This window comes from Polyodon spathula, chromosome 19, assembly GCF_017654505.1.
Source record: "Polyodon spathula isolate WHYD16114869_AA chromosome 19, ASM1765450v1, whole genome shotgun sequence".
NCBI classification, from domain to species: Eukaryota; Metazoa; Chordata; class Actinopteri; order Acipenseriformes; family Polyodontidae; genus Polyodon; species Polyodon spathula.
In genome coordinates, this window is record NC_054552.1 from 27,400,318 (window position 1) to 27,418,153 (window position 17,836).

A 17,836-nucleotide genomic window follows, 5' to 3' on the forward strand; every position below is an offset into this window, starting at 1 on the left:
GTGCATTATATGCAGAGTCACTTACACTAGGACATTGATTTAGCATCATTGGATCACACTACCTAATCTTCTTCTTCATCTAGTTGTGCTTGAACATTGTAAATGTCTATTAACAGGACAGCATGGTACCCCCCGGTATGTCCATTAAAAAACTCCAAGATCCAGTTATTGAGTCTATTCAACCACCTCCATCCTTACTCTTCTCCTGTCAAAACCCCCATAGCCCATATTCTTGTCCTACTCCCCTGCCAGATTTAGACACAATCCATTTTGTGGCCCAGGAGGCACTGAAGAGAGCAGCCCTGCTATTGAATTCATGTTTCTGTATTAAACTCTCCTGGTGGAGTTGTCCACGCCTGATCTACACAATGTTGTGCTATTTGAGTTTGAAACACAGTCCCATTTTTGGACCAAAAAAAATGTTAAAAAGGGAAAGTTTCTTTTGTGTTTGATCCATTTTGGTATTTTTTTTTTCTGTGTTGGTTTTGTATTATGCAATGTAGAGTTAAAACCCAAGCATGGCTGGCCAGTAGGAGGAATATGTCAAAGTTGTGTTAAAATTGATGCTTCTTTAGCCTTGCATCTGATTGCATCTTTCCAATGAGGCTTAAATGTCAGTGCGAAAGATCATGAATGCTGCTAGACCTGATATGAGATCATAAAAGGGCAGCTTGCATGGGGTTGACTGAGATAAAAGACATTGTTAAAACTCTGAAACAGACTCCTTAGCTGTTCAGCAGCTACCCATTTGAATTGAGTTCTCATTTAATTCACAGTATATGAAATATATGTTTCTCTTTTTCATACTATCTCTGTAAACAGACATTAAACCAAATTCATGTTTTTGTGTATTGGGTGGTAGTCAAATGTTAAAATACAATGGCAGGCAGCTTTATGATGGGTTGAATATTATGGCCTTTATGGAGAAATTCCAAACATCAATTTAAAGTGTACACACATACTCATTATTCTCCAAACAGTTTGAAAGCTTCACAAAGCCTTTCAATTATAAGTGTAATCTACAGATAGATAGACTGAAAAACACAAAAAAGAGCACAAAAAGGTGCTGCATCAGCTTGTAAAGCAATCCTTAAAAAAGAAAGGAGGATAAGCCAAACTGCTAAAGCAGCAGCAAAAATGAATGACGTTTTTGTTTCACAAAACTTTATCACAGTAATTTCTTTGAATTTTACAGGAAACAGACTGAATGGAGGCCTGACCTTGGCAACCTCAGTGCCTGTTGCTATGCAGTGTGATCGTTGGTTTTTTTTTAGCCTTTGAAAAATGAGGGGCCCCTCACTTTTCATACAGCTGCATCCCCCCTTCAAATATTGAAACCACTCTTTAAGTGAGGGCAGTCTGGTGCGAACCATTTAGCTTTTTTATTTGTGAATGGGGCTGATTACAATAACAGATTGGCTTTATATAGAACCGCATCTAGACCGCATTGAAAAAGTTTACAACAGCATTTTTGCATATTATTTTGCAGTTTTACCATGCTTTTCTCATAGTTATAATGTGCATTTACCCTGGTTTGCCATGTTTATTGATAAGTGTTACTGTTACTATACCTCACTATTCTTTACAATGCTTACCTGTGCTTTACCATGCTTGCACTATACTTTATTAGACTGTACTATGCTTTCACTATGGGAAACTTTTATGAGGACCATATTGTACTGGCCTACTCTGTATTTCTCTTCTTGCTATTAAAAATGAATAGTTTCCACTAATATATTAATGATTCACTAGACTGGAGCTATGGCTGGTTCAGAGGACATTGACCCTCCAGAGCTGCTGTAGAGGTAGTGGAGGAATGTAGATAGTTAAAAAGAAAAAAACATACCAAAGTGAATGCTCAGGCTGAGTATAAATTGGGGCTCCAATTAACGGAGTAGAACAGATCGCTGTTCTTTCAATAGGTATTCTCTCACAGGTACTATAAGATTTAGAAATAACTGAATACATACACTTTAGATAGATAATGCTTTGGGTTTCTGCCAACCACTTGTTTCCTGATGTTGATCAGTATACTATTGCTTATCATTGTATTACTGGAGTGCAACTCTCTTGTGTCTGTTGATGAACAGATTATTTCTGAGCTCAATAAGAGGCATTGCTTAAGATATTGCTGCAAACCTTAACTTTGCTCTTCAAGTGGAGTTTGCATTTATTTACCAAAAGCAGCTGTTATAGCTGCAAGACGTTATCACAGGATGTAGCTCAGAAGTGCTGTTAATCTGAATTCTAAGAATTTGTAAAGCTAGAGGAAGCTGCAAAGCCAAAGCCTTTCTTAACAACTCGCTCTTGTTATTCGATTGCGAGGCAGCCTGTATTCTGAAATCATGAAACTATACAACTTAAAGATATAGCACAAGGGTAATGCCTTCTGCAGCTGCCTGCCTTCAAAATAATTGTAATATAATTATTGCCTTGCCACTTAAGATCTGATAATATTCATAGGCATGAATACAACTGCATGATTAAATGCAATATTTGTATAATATATTCAATACCTTCTAGATAACATACAGCATACAGTACAAGCATCAGTCAAATCATCTTAAACTATACAACATAACTAAATGACTGGTAAGTACAACTACAACATAAACCTAGATTATTGTGTTGCCATAATTAATACTTCTGTGATCATATTATTGCGTGGTGCACATGCTGGTATTAACTTCTGATCACAATCAAAACTGTGGGTTGTGGTGTTTTTTGATGCAGTATAATATATACTAGGAGCTAGGCAGTTGGATGAAAACAAATCCCACCTCCCATTGGAGTCTCTTCAGCTTTCTTTATTATTCAAAGGCTGAAAGGAGATTGAAAACAAAGACAACGCCGTTCAGGTAATATTTAAAACAAAAGCATATTTTTAAATGCGGTCTAATGTGATTTTGACATTTGAATTCTGTTATCCATGGCCCACATACTGTATGTAAAACACTAATGATGGAGGCAAAAACCCCATTCAGTGGTACAGCCCCAGCTGACTCATATTGAGCCTGTTACCACTCTAGAAACCACATCACCCATATATTAAAATGATAATAAACGGAGAGCGCTGATTTTGACATGCAGGGTGAAATCCCGTGATATGTATGCCAAAACATTTCACCTTTATGGTCTAATAACATTACTCGATAGGCTAATGTTCCACTGTTGTTTCTAGATGACTAATTTGAATTTTTTTTTTTCCTGATCTACCAATTGCAGCATTTCACGGGTTGGCCACAAGAGAGATCTTGCATCTTTCATGTCACTCCCTGACTTTACTGGTTAATATGTCCTCCAGGTATGAAGCTCTTTGGAACCAAGTCATTGCTCTGAGCATGTGCAGTGGAAAACTGACAAGGGTTTAGCGCCATCATAACAGTGTATAATTAGAAAGAGCTTGGATCTTGGCCTCCACCCATGGCTGAAACAGTTTGCTTTCTTTAAGGACGCACTGCACTGAGTTTCCTGCTGGAGACCAGAATCTACATTGCTGTTCCTACCATCCATGTGTCAGAAGCATGTAACATTGCCATTCAGAAACAATAGGGTATGTAAGTGTGAACGCCTTGTCAATGTTAAACATTTCCATTATTTACACAGGAATCCAGAACACAGAGGGTTTGTTAGATCGTATCTCTGGGGAAAAAAAGTCACCTACATATGAAAAAATGGACCTGGAATCCTTTTTTGGAATACATTTTTGGAATCAACTTAATATAAGTGAATGTAGTTTATTTTTTGTTTGACTAGTATATTATTTATGACTCATGAGTCATATCTTTATCAGTCCAATTATGTTTTCCTCTGGTTTTCTTTTTCCAAAACCCCATTTACTATTTGAAGGTTTACCATATTTATGCTATCCTTTAGCTTGTGTTTTTTTTTTTTTAACCAGGATTTACCATTACTTACCTATGCTTTGACAATGTATGCTTTTACCACTGTATAACACAATCAACTTTGATAAGCTGAATGTCAGCTTATTAAAACTCTTCCCACTTCCTAACTTCTTTATTGTAAGATGACTATAAAACAAGGACATCACCCTAAATGTCATTACATAAGTGAATAAAACAACATTAGATACGATACAGACTTTCATACAATACACATTTTTTTTGGGGGGGGGGGGCTGTATTGGAACGCTGTCAGCAAACCAATGACTTTTGGCTGTAGAATCTTTTCAAGATGAATATATCTGATGCAATTAAATGATAGTGTATCAAATTAAGTTGTTATTATTAACAAATAATAATATGCTCCAGAATTGTATAAAGATGTTAACACAGCGAGCACCCATTATTATTTTAAGAAACTGGGCCTTATTAACACAGATTCGTCTTTAAATAATCAAAACAGATTGGACAAAAAAAAAAAAAAAAAAAAAAACATTTAAATACCAACAGGGCCCAATAACTGGTTCCTGGAATCTTCTTTAGCTGCGTGAGAAAAATAACCATGGGATGTGAATGCTGGAATCAAGTCACAAGTCTTCTTGTGACTCCTTTGACATATGCTGTATAATACACACTTTCATGGAAAAACAAACACTTTTTTAAACATTTAGATGTTGAACAATTATCAGTTAGCCAGCTTGGACTGTATGATCCTGGAAGTTGTTCAATTTTAGTTTAACCAAAGTTTATTTATAGGTATGTATAGTACAGGTCTGATTGATGGCTAATTGGTTAATTATTATTATTATTAATATTATTATTGTACTGCTGCTATCAGTGAAGGAGTAGGGTTCGAGACCTTATTTTTAAAATAGCTTTAATGGATTCAGTAATAACCTTTTTTAAACCCTTTTATTTGTCTTTTTTATTTAAAGAAAAGAGCACATTACAGTAACTAGTCAAGGCAGGAACCTGCTAACCTTATTATGAGTCATGTCTTGAGTTATCAATTCCAAAGGAAAAAACAAGAAAAACAGTTACATTGTTCTTGTGATACTTCCAAAGACTGCTACCTGAAATAGATCATATCTAAAGCCTTGGAACCTATTCAACTCATTACACAGAGCTACAGAACAAAACCATATTTACCAGTACCTTGATTTTGACATTAAGCCTTACCTACAAAGACAGCCCTCTTAACGTGGTAATCGGTGGTCCTGCTACACGCATACAGATATTTCACAGTCACAGCATGAATCTGCAATGTCAAAATGCTGTTCTGAGTTACAGAAAACTGTCACTTATCAAGTATCTTGTACTGATAAACAGAACAAACATAAATTACCAGTTGCTAATTTAAAATGGCTTACATGGTTCAATTTAAAGTTTTGATGTTGTGAGGGCTCCTTATTATTGAATTGTGCTAATTGTTTAAATCATTCAGAACTATTTTTAACTTGCGGTTCACCAAAGTCTGTAATGTGATTTGGGGTTTCTATGGTTGGTTGTTCTTGCTCTGAACAAAGCTTTAACGGCATGCACTGCCTCTATTTAGATGATACCATCCGCATCACAGTGGACTATCTGTGGTGCAGAACAAGAGCAAGACTTGTCAAGATCTTAATCCTGCTGTCATCCTCTAAACCCTCATGACACATCACACATTACAATACACTAGAAAAATGTATTAGAAGAAATTATTAATAGGAATATCCAGTATCCCTATGAGGGGTGGACATTTAGAATAAAAGGATATCTGATTAGAAGGACTACACCCTCTTGAACTTTTTTCACATTTTGTTGTGTCAGTGCCTCAGAGTTTCATGCATTTAAATGAGGATTTTTTACTTATATACACACCATACTCCACAGTTTATTGAGAAAAAAATATTATATATTAAAAATACAAAACTGAAAGATCATAATTAGATAAGTCTCCGCCCCTCTGAGTTAATACTTGATGGAAACACCTTTGGCAGCAATTACAGCTGTGAGTCTGTTGGGACAGGTCTCTATCAACTTTGCATACCTAGATTTGGCAATATTTGACAATTCTGCTTTACAAAACTGTTCAAGCTCTGTCAAGTTCTTTGGGGAGCATTGATGGACAGCAATCTTCAAGTCATGCCACAAATTTTCAATTGGATTTAGGTCAGGACTCTGACTGGGCAACTCAAGGACATTTACCTTTTTGTTCCTTAGCTACTCCAGTGTAGTTTTGGCTGTGTGCTTTGGGTCGCTGTCATGCTGAAAGGTGAATTTCCCTCCCAGTTTCAGCTTTCTTGCAGAGGGCAGCAGGTTTTCCTCAAGGACCTCTCTGTACTTTGCTCCATTCATTTTCCCTTCTATCTTGACAAGTTCCCGAGTCCCTGCTGATGAGAAACATTATACTACCACCACCATGCGTCACAGTAGGGATGGTGTACTTTGGGTGATGCACTGTGTTAGGTTTGCGCCAAACATAATGCTTTGCATATAGGCCAAAAAGTTCCATTTTAGTTTCGTCAGACCACAAAACATTTTGCTACATGGCTACAGAACCTCCTGATTGTTTTTTACATACTTCAAATGGGACTCAAGGTGGGCTTTCTTGAGTAATGGCTTCCGTCTTGCCACCCTACCATACAGGCCAGATTTGTGGAGTGCTTGGGATATTATGGTGACATGCACACTTTGATCAGTCTTGGCCACAAAAGCCTGTAGCTCTTGCAAAGTTGCCATTGGCCCCTTGGAAGCCTTTCATTCTTGCTCAGTCATCCAGTTTGGAGGGACGGTCTGATCTAGGCAGGGTCTTGGTGGTGCCATAAACCTTCCACTTCTTAACAATCGTCTTGACCATGCTTCAAGGGATATTCAAAGCCTTTGATATTTTTTTATACCCATCCCCTGATCTGGGCCTTTCAACAACTTTGTCCCAGAGTTCTTTTGAAAGCGCCTTGGTGCTCATGCTTGCGTCTTTGCTCTGAAATGCACTACCCAGTAGAGGGAATGTACAGGGACCGCTGAATTTATCCTGAAATCATGTGAATCACTACAATTTAACACCGGTAGCCACTTAACTTGGTGTGTGATTTTGAAGGCGATTGGTTACACCTGAGCTAATTTAGGATTGCGATTACAAGGGGGGGTGGACACTTATCCAACCAAGCTATTTCAGTTTTTATTTTTAATTAATTTTCTACAAATTTCTAGAATATTTTTTTCACTTGGAAGTTGTGGGGTAGGATGTGTAGATAAATGAAATATATATATATATATACATATATATATATATATATATATATATATATATATATATATATATATACATACACACACACACACACACACACACACACACACACACACATATCAGGTACTTCAATAATGCTTTTATTTTGAGTACTCAGGTATTGTAAATCGCATAAAATAATACATCTAAGAATGTCATTTCTTAGTTTAGTTTAGTTCAAAAATAGCCAAAGATTTTAATAGACAGTAGATCCCACAAGTACAGTGGCACTTCAAATGTTACCCAATTACTTCCAGTTCAGAACGACTGGGTTAGATATTTGTTCTGGTGACCAGTAAGACTGGTATTACATCACAGTGTATCTTTGGAATCAATAAGTACACACATTCTAGAATTCTAAGTGCACAGATATTGCCAGGTGGATTGAGAAAAAATAAATTATACAATTTAATATTGAAACAACCAAACTTAGAATGACTGTAAACATAAAGGTAAGAGAAACCTGAAAAAATAAGAAAACGATACTATTTGCTTACACTTTAAATAAGATTGACAGAGTGATGGTATTCTCTGCCATGGCAGTGTAACAGTCACATGCTATTTATCTGACTCATTCCAATGTGACAGCCTAAAGTGTTTCCTTGTACAACATACACTACTGGATACCCTGCTGGAGGGTGTCTTGTGCTTATTCTATGTCACAATCAAAGGCATCAGTACAATTACATACCATACCATCTCGAGTCCTGAAAGACTTGCCAGTGTGTGGCTTAAAGAAACTTGTTGTTTCATGTGTCACTTGACCAGAGAATTAACCTGTTAACTTCCACAATCACATCCCTTTAGCTACATCCAAATATGTTTCTGTTTTAAAAAAAAAAAGTGGAAACACGGATGGCTTAAATAGTCTTAACGGATGTTCTGCCTCTAATTCCAAAGTGCATTATCTTCTGATCTACGCTTTGTTACAATTCTTCTTCTATGCCATTTTCACATTGAGCATTTTAAAAATTAATTGTTGATTCATACTGAATTATGAAATGACCAGGTAGTAAATTTCTAGTCATACAAGTTCTATTATTAACCCTTTCAATGACAGTTCTGTCCAAATGCATACTCCTGTACAGCAGTCACCCATCACCTGTGCCACATTTCAACAGCCCTGTCTATTCCTGACTATTGTACAACTGGAATGAAGATGAATAACATTCCAATGGTCAACAGAGTTACAATCTTTTTGTATTGTAAAGAGAATTCCCCAGCCTTTTGGTTTGGTTTATGCATCTCTGGAGTTACGTAGTATTTTTGACACCACGTCACACTGTGACGATCTCCCATATGGCTTAAGATCAGACATATCCCTCAATTATAACACCCACATTAACTTTGTACAGCTCAAGATCAAATGCGTAAGTTCCCATTGTTATTTTGCAGAGGTGTGGTATACATAGGATAAAGCATACTTTCTAACGCTACTGTTTGATGACACAGTAAATCATGACCTGTACTGTAAGAATTTGTAAAGCACAACTATTCGTTTACATGCATAGACTAGCTTTTTCCATGTACTGTATCACGTACCAGGAATAGATTACAAGCCAAAGGCTAGGGTAATGAGATCTCTGGCAATAGTTACTGATTTTAAATTACTTTTCACATAAAAACTGAAACATTAACCACTATCCGGTAGCACATTAAAAATAATGGCCACAAATTCATATGAGTTTCACAGGATTTCATGGCGTAAAATCTGACTAAGAAATATTTTGCAGTTATTCTGTAGTTACATTTCTAGTCGTGAAGCTAATGAATTCAAGTAGAAAGCCGCAGGAATAGCAGAGAATGCATTGACTTCTTGAAAGCTTGTTATTAATTATTGTTTAGTTAGTCCAATTTAAGGCATCACATCTCTATCTCCATCTCATTGGCTACCATTTCATCTATCAAAGTGAAACCTACTATTCTTAGCCCCTTAGGCTTTATTAAAAAATAAATAAAGAGGGTTGTTTGTATTCAATTTGGATTATTTACTGTGTGCTTTACAGGAAATGAACAAACAACAGTGATTGAAGTTTTCTATGTTTTATTCTATTAAGAAAAAGACAGAATTGTATCAATAAATAGAAATGGAAAATAGGGGCTCTCTATTAAAAATATCCAGTATTCATAATTATTATTTTTTTTTTAAGTTTCAAAATATAAATAAATATTATAGTGAGAAAGACATTCCAAACAATTCTACAGGTTGGGTATGTTCGGTTCCTGAAGCGCAGCCATTCAAGCAGTTTAATGCTGTATTTAACGTTAGGGTTTAACTAGAAAGGGCACTTGGGGATGAACTCTGCATCATAACTACTGCTAAGTATCAGGATCTAGGGGCACCATGTTTGTCTTTCTGTAAGTGAAACCTGCTTGTACAGTAGTGGTCAACATTGTCATGTAACTGAAGACTATCTTTGAATTTAGAGGGTAGCAGGGGATGAATTTCATCAGCATCCTTGTTTTAAAGTGTGCCTCTGTTTCTCGGTAGGAAAACTAAAATGAGGCCGCTCCCAATAACTTTAAAAGTGCATTTTCTTTTAGTTTTCAGCACTGATTTCAGGATCTGTATTAAGGTCTATGTCCACTGATGCCTAAAACTGGGAACACTTTTATAGATGTGGATGCCAACTTTACTTTACTTTACTTTAACTTTAAGTTGTGTGGTTTGTTTTGTGCTGAACTGCATTAACTGTACAGAAATGGAAGGTGTTCGTAAGTCTGGAATAAAAAGCTCTAAATAAGCCTGTTTGCAGTTTGGTTAACCTTTCAGTTCTTCCAGATTGTTACTTTGACTGGTTATTGTAGTTTAAATTGTCCAATAAATCAGATTTAAACCTTAACCTCCAGAGTTAAAAAGCCAGACTCTACTGCAAAACCAACCCTCAGAGAGTGTTAACAAAGAATAGAACACAGAATACAAAAAAAAAAAAAAAAAAAAAAAAGGAAAAACATTTATTGCAATTTTTTTGTATGTATGTAAGTAATATCATAATGGCAGAACTGGCCTATCGGACCAGGAGAATTGCTATCCCTGCTATCCCAACCCCAGCTGCAGCAAAAAGTGCAGTCTTCATTGAGGACTCCTCTTTCGGAGTCTGGAAAAACTTGCAGAACCCATCCTAAAAAGAAAAAGAGGGCACACGTAAATACATTGAACTAAAATACTACAGATGTATTTCACAAGCAAAGTACTTACTAGGGACTGTATTCATAATACATTCCCAAAACAGTGCAACACTGCATTCACTCACTCTGCTTTATCAAGCTCTACGTGATTTCATATAACGATGCAACATACTGTACATTTCATTTCTGTAACAGAATAAGGTAGAACTAATTCTTATATGATCCTGTACTATTAATTTCTACCATATTCTCGTCTCTGATGTAGTTTAAACAGCTCAAGTAATTTGTATGGATTCAACAAGCGAGTACACTCTTTTCATTCAAAACCCAAATACAAGAGAATGAGACAAAGGTATGCTAAAGACCTATGGCAACGGCCTCTGATTTCAAAACCGATTCACAAAGTGGATTTAGGCAGCTGCCTATTCACTGCAACCTGCTGAAGTCGTTAGAAGCCCAGCTGGTAGGATTTGTACTGCGCTTGCCAGATGTCAATGTAAATAACTAATGTCCTTTATTTCTTCCGGAGCCATTATACTTGAACCAATTCAAACAAGTTTTAATATAAAACTTCCTACTCGAGTTAACATTCGTTCCACTTGTTGATTGGTGTGCCTTCAATTCCCTATTTATATCAAACACTCCTAGTCTATATTCACCTTTTTTATGTCATAAATGTAAAGGCTTCAGTACACGTTTAGACAGGCAGGCAGCAAAATATAATGCCAAGCTGTTACTGCAGACAAGGAGAAACAACTGGGGAAGAAGCTTTGAAGTCCTTTTCGGTTATCAGTTATTTTAAAAGCGTATGATTAAAAAACAACAGGCAAACAGATGTACTGGAAACATCCCCAGTGCTGCGATACAAAATAGTGGTGGGACACAGAAGTTCTTTAAAACACAGTGTCCTGTTTTCTGGCCAACACTCCCCCAGAAATATCTTCAAACATCACCTTTCCCCAGTAGGAAAGAAGAACAACTAGACATTCTTAAATGCAACTTCTCTTTAAAGGAAATCACCCAATGCATTCATTTATACAGCATTGTCACTTTAAGATTGCAAGAAGGCCACAAGAATTTTGTGTAGTCTGTAATGCACATTTTTGTGGGGCATAGACTGTTCTGCATTCCTTTTATTTTTCGCTCCCCAGAATATTTAACTAGTAAATCAGCAGTTTTTCAGAAAGCTGATGTGAGAATTACAGAAGGGTCTGCTATCCATCTATTTATACTGCTGGTCTAGCTCACAGTAACTGAGGTGTCTACAGCTAAATATTACCAAAACCCTGGATACTAGAGGGGCTCAATTCTATGGCTGGCATTCTTTGTAATATTAAAGCTCCACAGATGCACATCACATCTCAAAACTGTAGTGGTCACTCGCATATTTCAGTTCCTGACCTACAAGCCAGATCATTTTTTTTTTCTACAAACCAACTCATAACAGGGTACACCACAACTGACAGACAGCATGAGGAACCTTGCAAACAATGAATGAACTGCACAGACTAAACATTCTGTCTGATCTGTGGCAAGCGGAGGTTTTGTCATTAATCAAAGAGAAACGATAATTGTATGTCTAAAAATGGATTTAATGACCCCAGTGCAGTTCCATTCATTAGGATTTAGTTCTGAGAAAACTGCAGGAAGGAAATGTAATCCTCTGGTGTTCGTTTTGCATATTTCTGACCAGTTTGTTTATATAGGCTACAAGGTTCTGTAGTTTAAGCACACACTCCCATTAAAAAATAACTTGTCCCTAGGTCACCAAAAATCTAAATAAATCTTACCCAGCCTTCATTTTGTGCCAGCCATTCTTGTTTTTCACCACCTAGATAATCAGCAACTGTTTTTGCCAGGCTTTTACAGCAGTCCAAACTTAAACCTTGTGAATAAAGTTCATTTGCCAGTAATCCTGTGAACGTGAATAGACTGACAATCCGTCCCCAGTTTAACTTTCCATCTCCTACTAGCTCCTCGCTGACCTTCAGGAGTGTAGAACACGGATCAGATCTACACTGGGTAACAAAGCTCTGCAGAATGGAGTTAAACCGAGGCTGGTACTGCTTCTCCATGTCTTTGGCCAGTCTGCGCATCATTTCAGCTTTATCGCTGGGAGGCAACCGTTGGATTCCAATACGGTGAAGAACATAATCTTCTGCCAGATCATAGGTCTGATCCCTCAACCTGAAGCACATTTTCTATAATAAATAAATAAATAAATAAATACACAATCTGATAACACTTCAGTATAGGTATTAGTGATTATAAACAATATATAAACATGTTATTAATTATGCTATTAATAATTCTAGAATAGGATAAGAAATAATCAGATTACTACACACTTTTGCCATTTTTTTATTTATTTTTTTGTGCTATTGTTTATAATCAGTTAGAATGGATATAGTCTGTCTTTCCGGGTCAGTTTGTCTTTTTATGCCTGTCTGTCTTTATATGTCTCTCACCAATTGAAACCTTTGCTTTTACAATACAATTATTATATACTTTTGTCATTGTTTATAATCACTTATAACGGATACCTAAAGTGTTGCCTATAATCCTTAGTTATGGTACACTAACAAATGTGTGCGTGTGTATGTATGTATGTATGTATGTATGTATGTATGTATATATATATATATATATATATATATATATATATATATATATATATATATATATACACACACACACACACATCTACATATATACACACACACACTGTACTGTACATCTCAATACCAGAACACAGAACCCGTTTTCAGAAAATGAAACCCGAGTATTGTCAGAAAAACAAATGGAAATTTACGCCGTGGCAGATCAATAGAAGGTGCTGGGTCTTCAAAGACACACACTGATTTAGCCTGTGTGACATTTTATCAATGGCAGGCAACGAGAACTGAAGAGCAGCACATTAACTCAGGTGAAAAGCACCTTAACGCAAATAAAACACATTATTTTAACATTTCCTATAAGAATAACTCTGAATGAAACAAATATGATAAGAACAAGTTATGCGTATGACACAAACAAATAACATGACATTCGACGCTACATTATACTGAAGTTATAGAGATATAACGTTTTAAATACCAATATATCAGTACGGGTCACTATACCTTTAAATCTCTCTTACGAGTAAAATACTGAACTCTACTGGTACTTTTGTGAAAATGAATGAAACAAAGCCACAAGAATTCTGAATTGCCTAATCGGCTCGTGTGGTATTCAATGCACTCCAGTTAAAACGTTTTGAAAGCAACTGTTGAATTGGATATCTGATTAATACGATTCATATTGACTAAAACATTAAAGCAACCAAAAAGAGTTGCATGTTCATACCGGCATGCCACTGCAAATTAATTTACAATTAAATAAGCACAAAGCCTTAGCCAATATGTATGATCAGCGACTCATGAATTTACCCCAATCTAGATGTTCAGTCAACACTGAATAAAAACAACACTATAATATGTTGTAATATATTATTGTCCATGTGTTTATTTCACATTTTTATTCGAAATTTGATAATTCAATAAACACAAGCCTTACCCTCCCAGCGACAGCGACCCTCGCTCCCTGTGAAAAAAAAAAAAAAAAAGAAAAGAAAACAGAAAAGGATGTCCTCTTTAAAAAAGCCTCACTTCCTGTTTTTTTTTTTCTTTTTTTTTTTTTTTTTTACATACTTTGTCTCCGCCCCTTAAACCAAAGCAAGCCATGTGTCATATTTAAAGGGCCTTATAGAAATTAAACAAAACTACACAAAGGTAGTTTTCAGCACGGCGTAGAGCCGCTTAAAGGGAGACTTGGTGCTAATTAATTTAAGCTACTGGTAACACATACAGTATTCACAACGTGTCAAAATTATTATTATTATTATTATTATTATTATTATTATTATTATTATTATTATTATTATTATTATTATTATTATTTTAAGCTTTTGCTATACCGTTATTAGTGGTTGTAGTGGTGGAAGGGTATACATTAAAACTGTGCTATAGCTGAAGAAACTGTAGAATGAATATTGTACAGTATTGTACAGTCCAATGATGTTTAAACTACTGTGTCCTCATTATATAGACTGTAGTCCACATGTGGCTTAGGGGCCCAAATAAAGCCTGTATTGGCCTCTTACTATTTTGTTGATATAAATGTGGTACAGTACGATATCTGATGTCACAAAAACAGAAAAAGAAACATTCAACTCCTGCACAAACATGCTTTCACTGGAAACACACTTTGTACTAATTTTGTTAAATGATGTGGCAAACAAACTTTTTTTAAGCGTAAAACTGGTTGGATGAATAGTGTCCAGTCAGAGTGAGCCTGGAGTCCAAAATATTTAGCTCCCTACGAAAACGCTTACTGCACACGAATGGAACTGTTGATAATAGCCGGAGCTGATATAATCCAAACCCTTTGAGAGTGTTATTTTGACACAATTCTGCAAGTATAAATACATTGTTTGGTTCACAATATTGTTTTTCATATTTAATCAGTCATCATGCTGTAGTACATAATGTTATAACCTTTCTGTCAAAACAAAATAGCAATAATAATAATAATAATAATAATAATAATAATAATAATAATAATAATAATAATATTGAAGTGCTTTATTACATTTTTTAAATTTTTTGTTCCAGGCGAAGCAGCTTCTATGTGACAGCATTATTCCCACTATACTAAGTTATACATTTCTATTTAAAAATAATGATTGCTACCTAGATACTGTTGTCAGTAGAAACAAAAAACAGGACAAAGGGATACATAATATGCACAATAATGTAAGTAAAAAGCCAGAAAGGTACAGTACGTACTTTGGAGCAGTCAAAACTGGTGTTATGGTAACAGAACAGAAGCACATTGCAATTTAGGGTGTTAACTGGAACATGTCTTAATAATATGTTGCCAGGCAACATAACACACAATGTTGCATCTATTTGGGTGCTGCACAGTCACAGTGTCCTCTGTAGGATAAGATTCTTCATCATGTGTATAGTGATAATACATCTCCTGTACCGAACTTGAAATAAGATTAGCACATTTTCTGTGGGTGAAGAATACCAGAACTGGATAAGCATGCTATAAAGTGAAGTACCACACGTATTTACAATTGGGATGTGATTATTTACTCCATAGCAACGCTCACTAAGAGGTTTCCTTAAGACTTTAAATCCTTCGGTGTATAAAAATAAATAAATTCTCCTTCCAACCTCAACCCCCTTTAAAAATGTACTGTAATCCAGGTGTCTGGCAAAAAACACACACTTTTTTTGGTAAACAGGTTTGAATGAACACGACTGATCAATTTATTATGCAAATGTTAATTCTAACATGAAATTTGTTTAAAAAAAAAAAAGAAAGAATAAAATAAGATTAATCTTTGTTGATATTCCGTTTCAGTCATGACGGCAAGACAGCAGATCTTATTAATAATGTTTTACCAGGAACTAAAGTTACGATTCTGAATAATGACAGGCTTGTCAAGTTGAATAAGGGCTATCATGGTTGTCAAACACCTTGCTGACAGTGTTATGGCAGGAGGTTCATGGGCAACACGCAAAACATATCAGACTGCCCTGGTATAGAAAACACAATAAACAAACAAATTCACCAAATTAAAAAAAATCCCCTTGAAGATGCATAACAATGGCTATATTTACAAGATATTATAAAGCTGCCCATTTTTACAAAGGGAATTTCCAGTTGATTTTTTTAACATATGCAGTAGATTCTCTGTCTATTAAAGTGTTTGAGCTATGAGCCATGGACCAGATCAGTTTATATTAAAATTGTACATTTTAATAACTATATATAGAAAGGTTTAAATTTCTGATCTCAAACAGAAAACGTCAGTTGAAAGAGTCCTTTTGTTTGACGTTATCTTTGAACAATAGATCTCTTGCTTCTGTTGACTGAACAACACTGACGTCTTATTTTTAATTTTATGGGCTCGAGCAGAAGTGAAACTGAAAAAACCTCCAGAGATCCCAAAATATTATCTTGTCTAACATTTCTTCAAAAGTTTTTGTTTGTCTCAGTTTTTGAACTGTACAGTCGAATTCTAGTTTACACCGTGATTAAATCTTTTCTGTCTCAAATGGTATCTACGTGTCCTTTGTTCCTATAACCAATAACAAACACCGCAGATGCAGAAGCTACTTTTTTAAACTATAAACCATGACTATAATGAAATCTCCAGTCCATCATTCTTGCGGGCTAACTAGTCATTTTTTAATATGTTGTAACACATATAGTACATATTTTGACAATGCAATGGTAAGAACCAATATATACTGGTTATCTGAATTTATTCTGGTACTATAGTGCCATGCCAGTGTGCAATATTGTATATGCAATATGTAAAATACTTTTTGTGCGTGAAAGCACTTATAATAAACACACCTCAAAGAGCTACTATCTCTTCCCAGAATCACCCGTGGTACTAACATGAGGACACTAATTCCAGTTGTGAAGATAGATACTATTCATTGTAAATAATCAGTACCATAGTTTTTAGCAGTTCTAGCACACTGCCTTCACCAAAAAAAAAAAAGATTAACTGGACCTGAAAACACAAAAGGGCTGATTCCTTTGTAATCACTGTATTTTTTCTCCTTTGGGAAAATGATTTATTATGCATACAATTTATTATGCATACAATGCAAACCATATTTTTTTTTTTTTAGGTGCAACTTAAATCCATTATAGAAATACTTTCAAAAAGAAAATCTTGGCTGAAAATTGAAACAAATTTATCATAAATACTGTGCATCTTATTAAAACAACTTACTTTTACTGAGGGGAAAAAACAAAACAAAACAGAGGTTTAACAATATTTAAAATACTATTTTTATTGTACTTGGGTATATGTAGGTTCTAATGTACTGGTTAAATATATACACAAAACAATTACAGAAAACCAGGACAATGTTACAATAAAAACAACAATAAGTATGTTTACAGGTTAACCACAGCCTATTATGCTATTGCACATTAACACAGTAGTACACATTTTACCAGGTGAAGTACAGTATCCTAAAGTTTTATGGTGCGTCACATTCTATACATCCCATATCATTCATGCAAATAAAGAAATCCTTTTATTGTATCTCATATACAGAGAAGTGGGTAATGAACCAGTGTGAAACCTGGAACTCCTTTCTATGGGGCAATAAAGATGTACCATGTCAATTGTGCAAGCTTTTTTTGGGTCTGCTATAAAACTATAGGTATCTCTTTTTTTATTGGACACTGTCACAGCAAATGCTACATAGCAGTGGATATCTACATACATATCGTCTTTATTAACCAACTCATGATATTTGCTACAAACCAAATGTACTGGTACTGTAGTTGTACATTTCTGTGACTTGAAGCCATTAACACTTTTACTTGAATTATTGAGATCTATTAAACAATATCATTTTGTAGCATTCTTGTATGCACATGTTGTCAGTTTTCAAAGCGATATGAACAGTTTTGCATGGTTCAGTCCAATTCAGTGTAGATGTGGAGCAAAAAC

The 17,836-nt window shown here is 35.4% G+C and overlaps 1 protein-coding gene across 1 annotated transcript; it reads right to left on the minus strand.

Annotated features, from left to right (window-relative positions):
• Positions 1 to 7,258: 7,258 nt before the first annotated feature.
• On the minus strand, positions 7,259 to 13,951 carry LOC121294657 (anti-apoptotic protein NR13-like). Its single transcript, XM_041218607.1, has 3 exons — positions 13,858 to 13,951; positions 12,093 to 12,503; positions 7,259 to 10,295 (listed from the first exon to the last, which is right to left on the minus strand). The coding sequence occupies exons 2-3, from the start codon at positions 12,498 to 12,500 to the stop codon at positions 10,182 to 10,184; spliced, it is 522 nt and encodes a 173-aa protein (XP_041074541.1). The 5' UTR covers positions 12,501 to 12,503; positions 13,858 to 13,951; the 3' UTR covers positions 7,259 to 10,181.
• Positions 13,952 to 17,836: the final 3,885 nt, after the last annotated feature.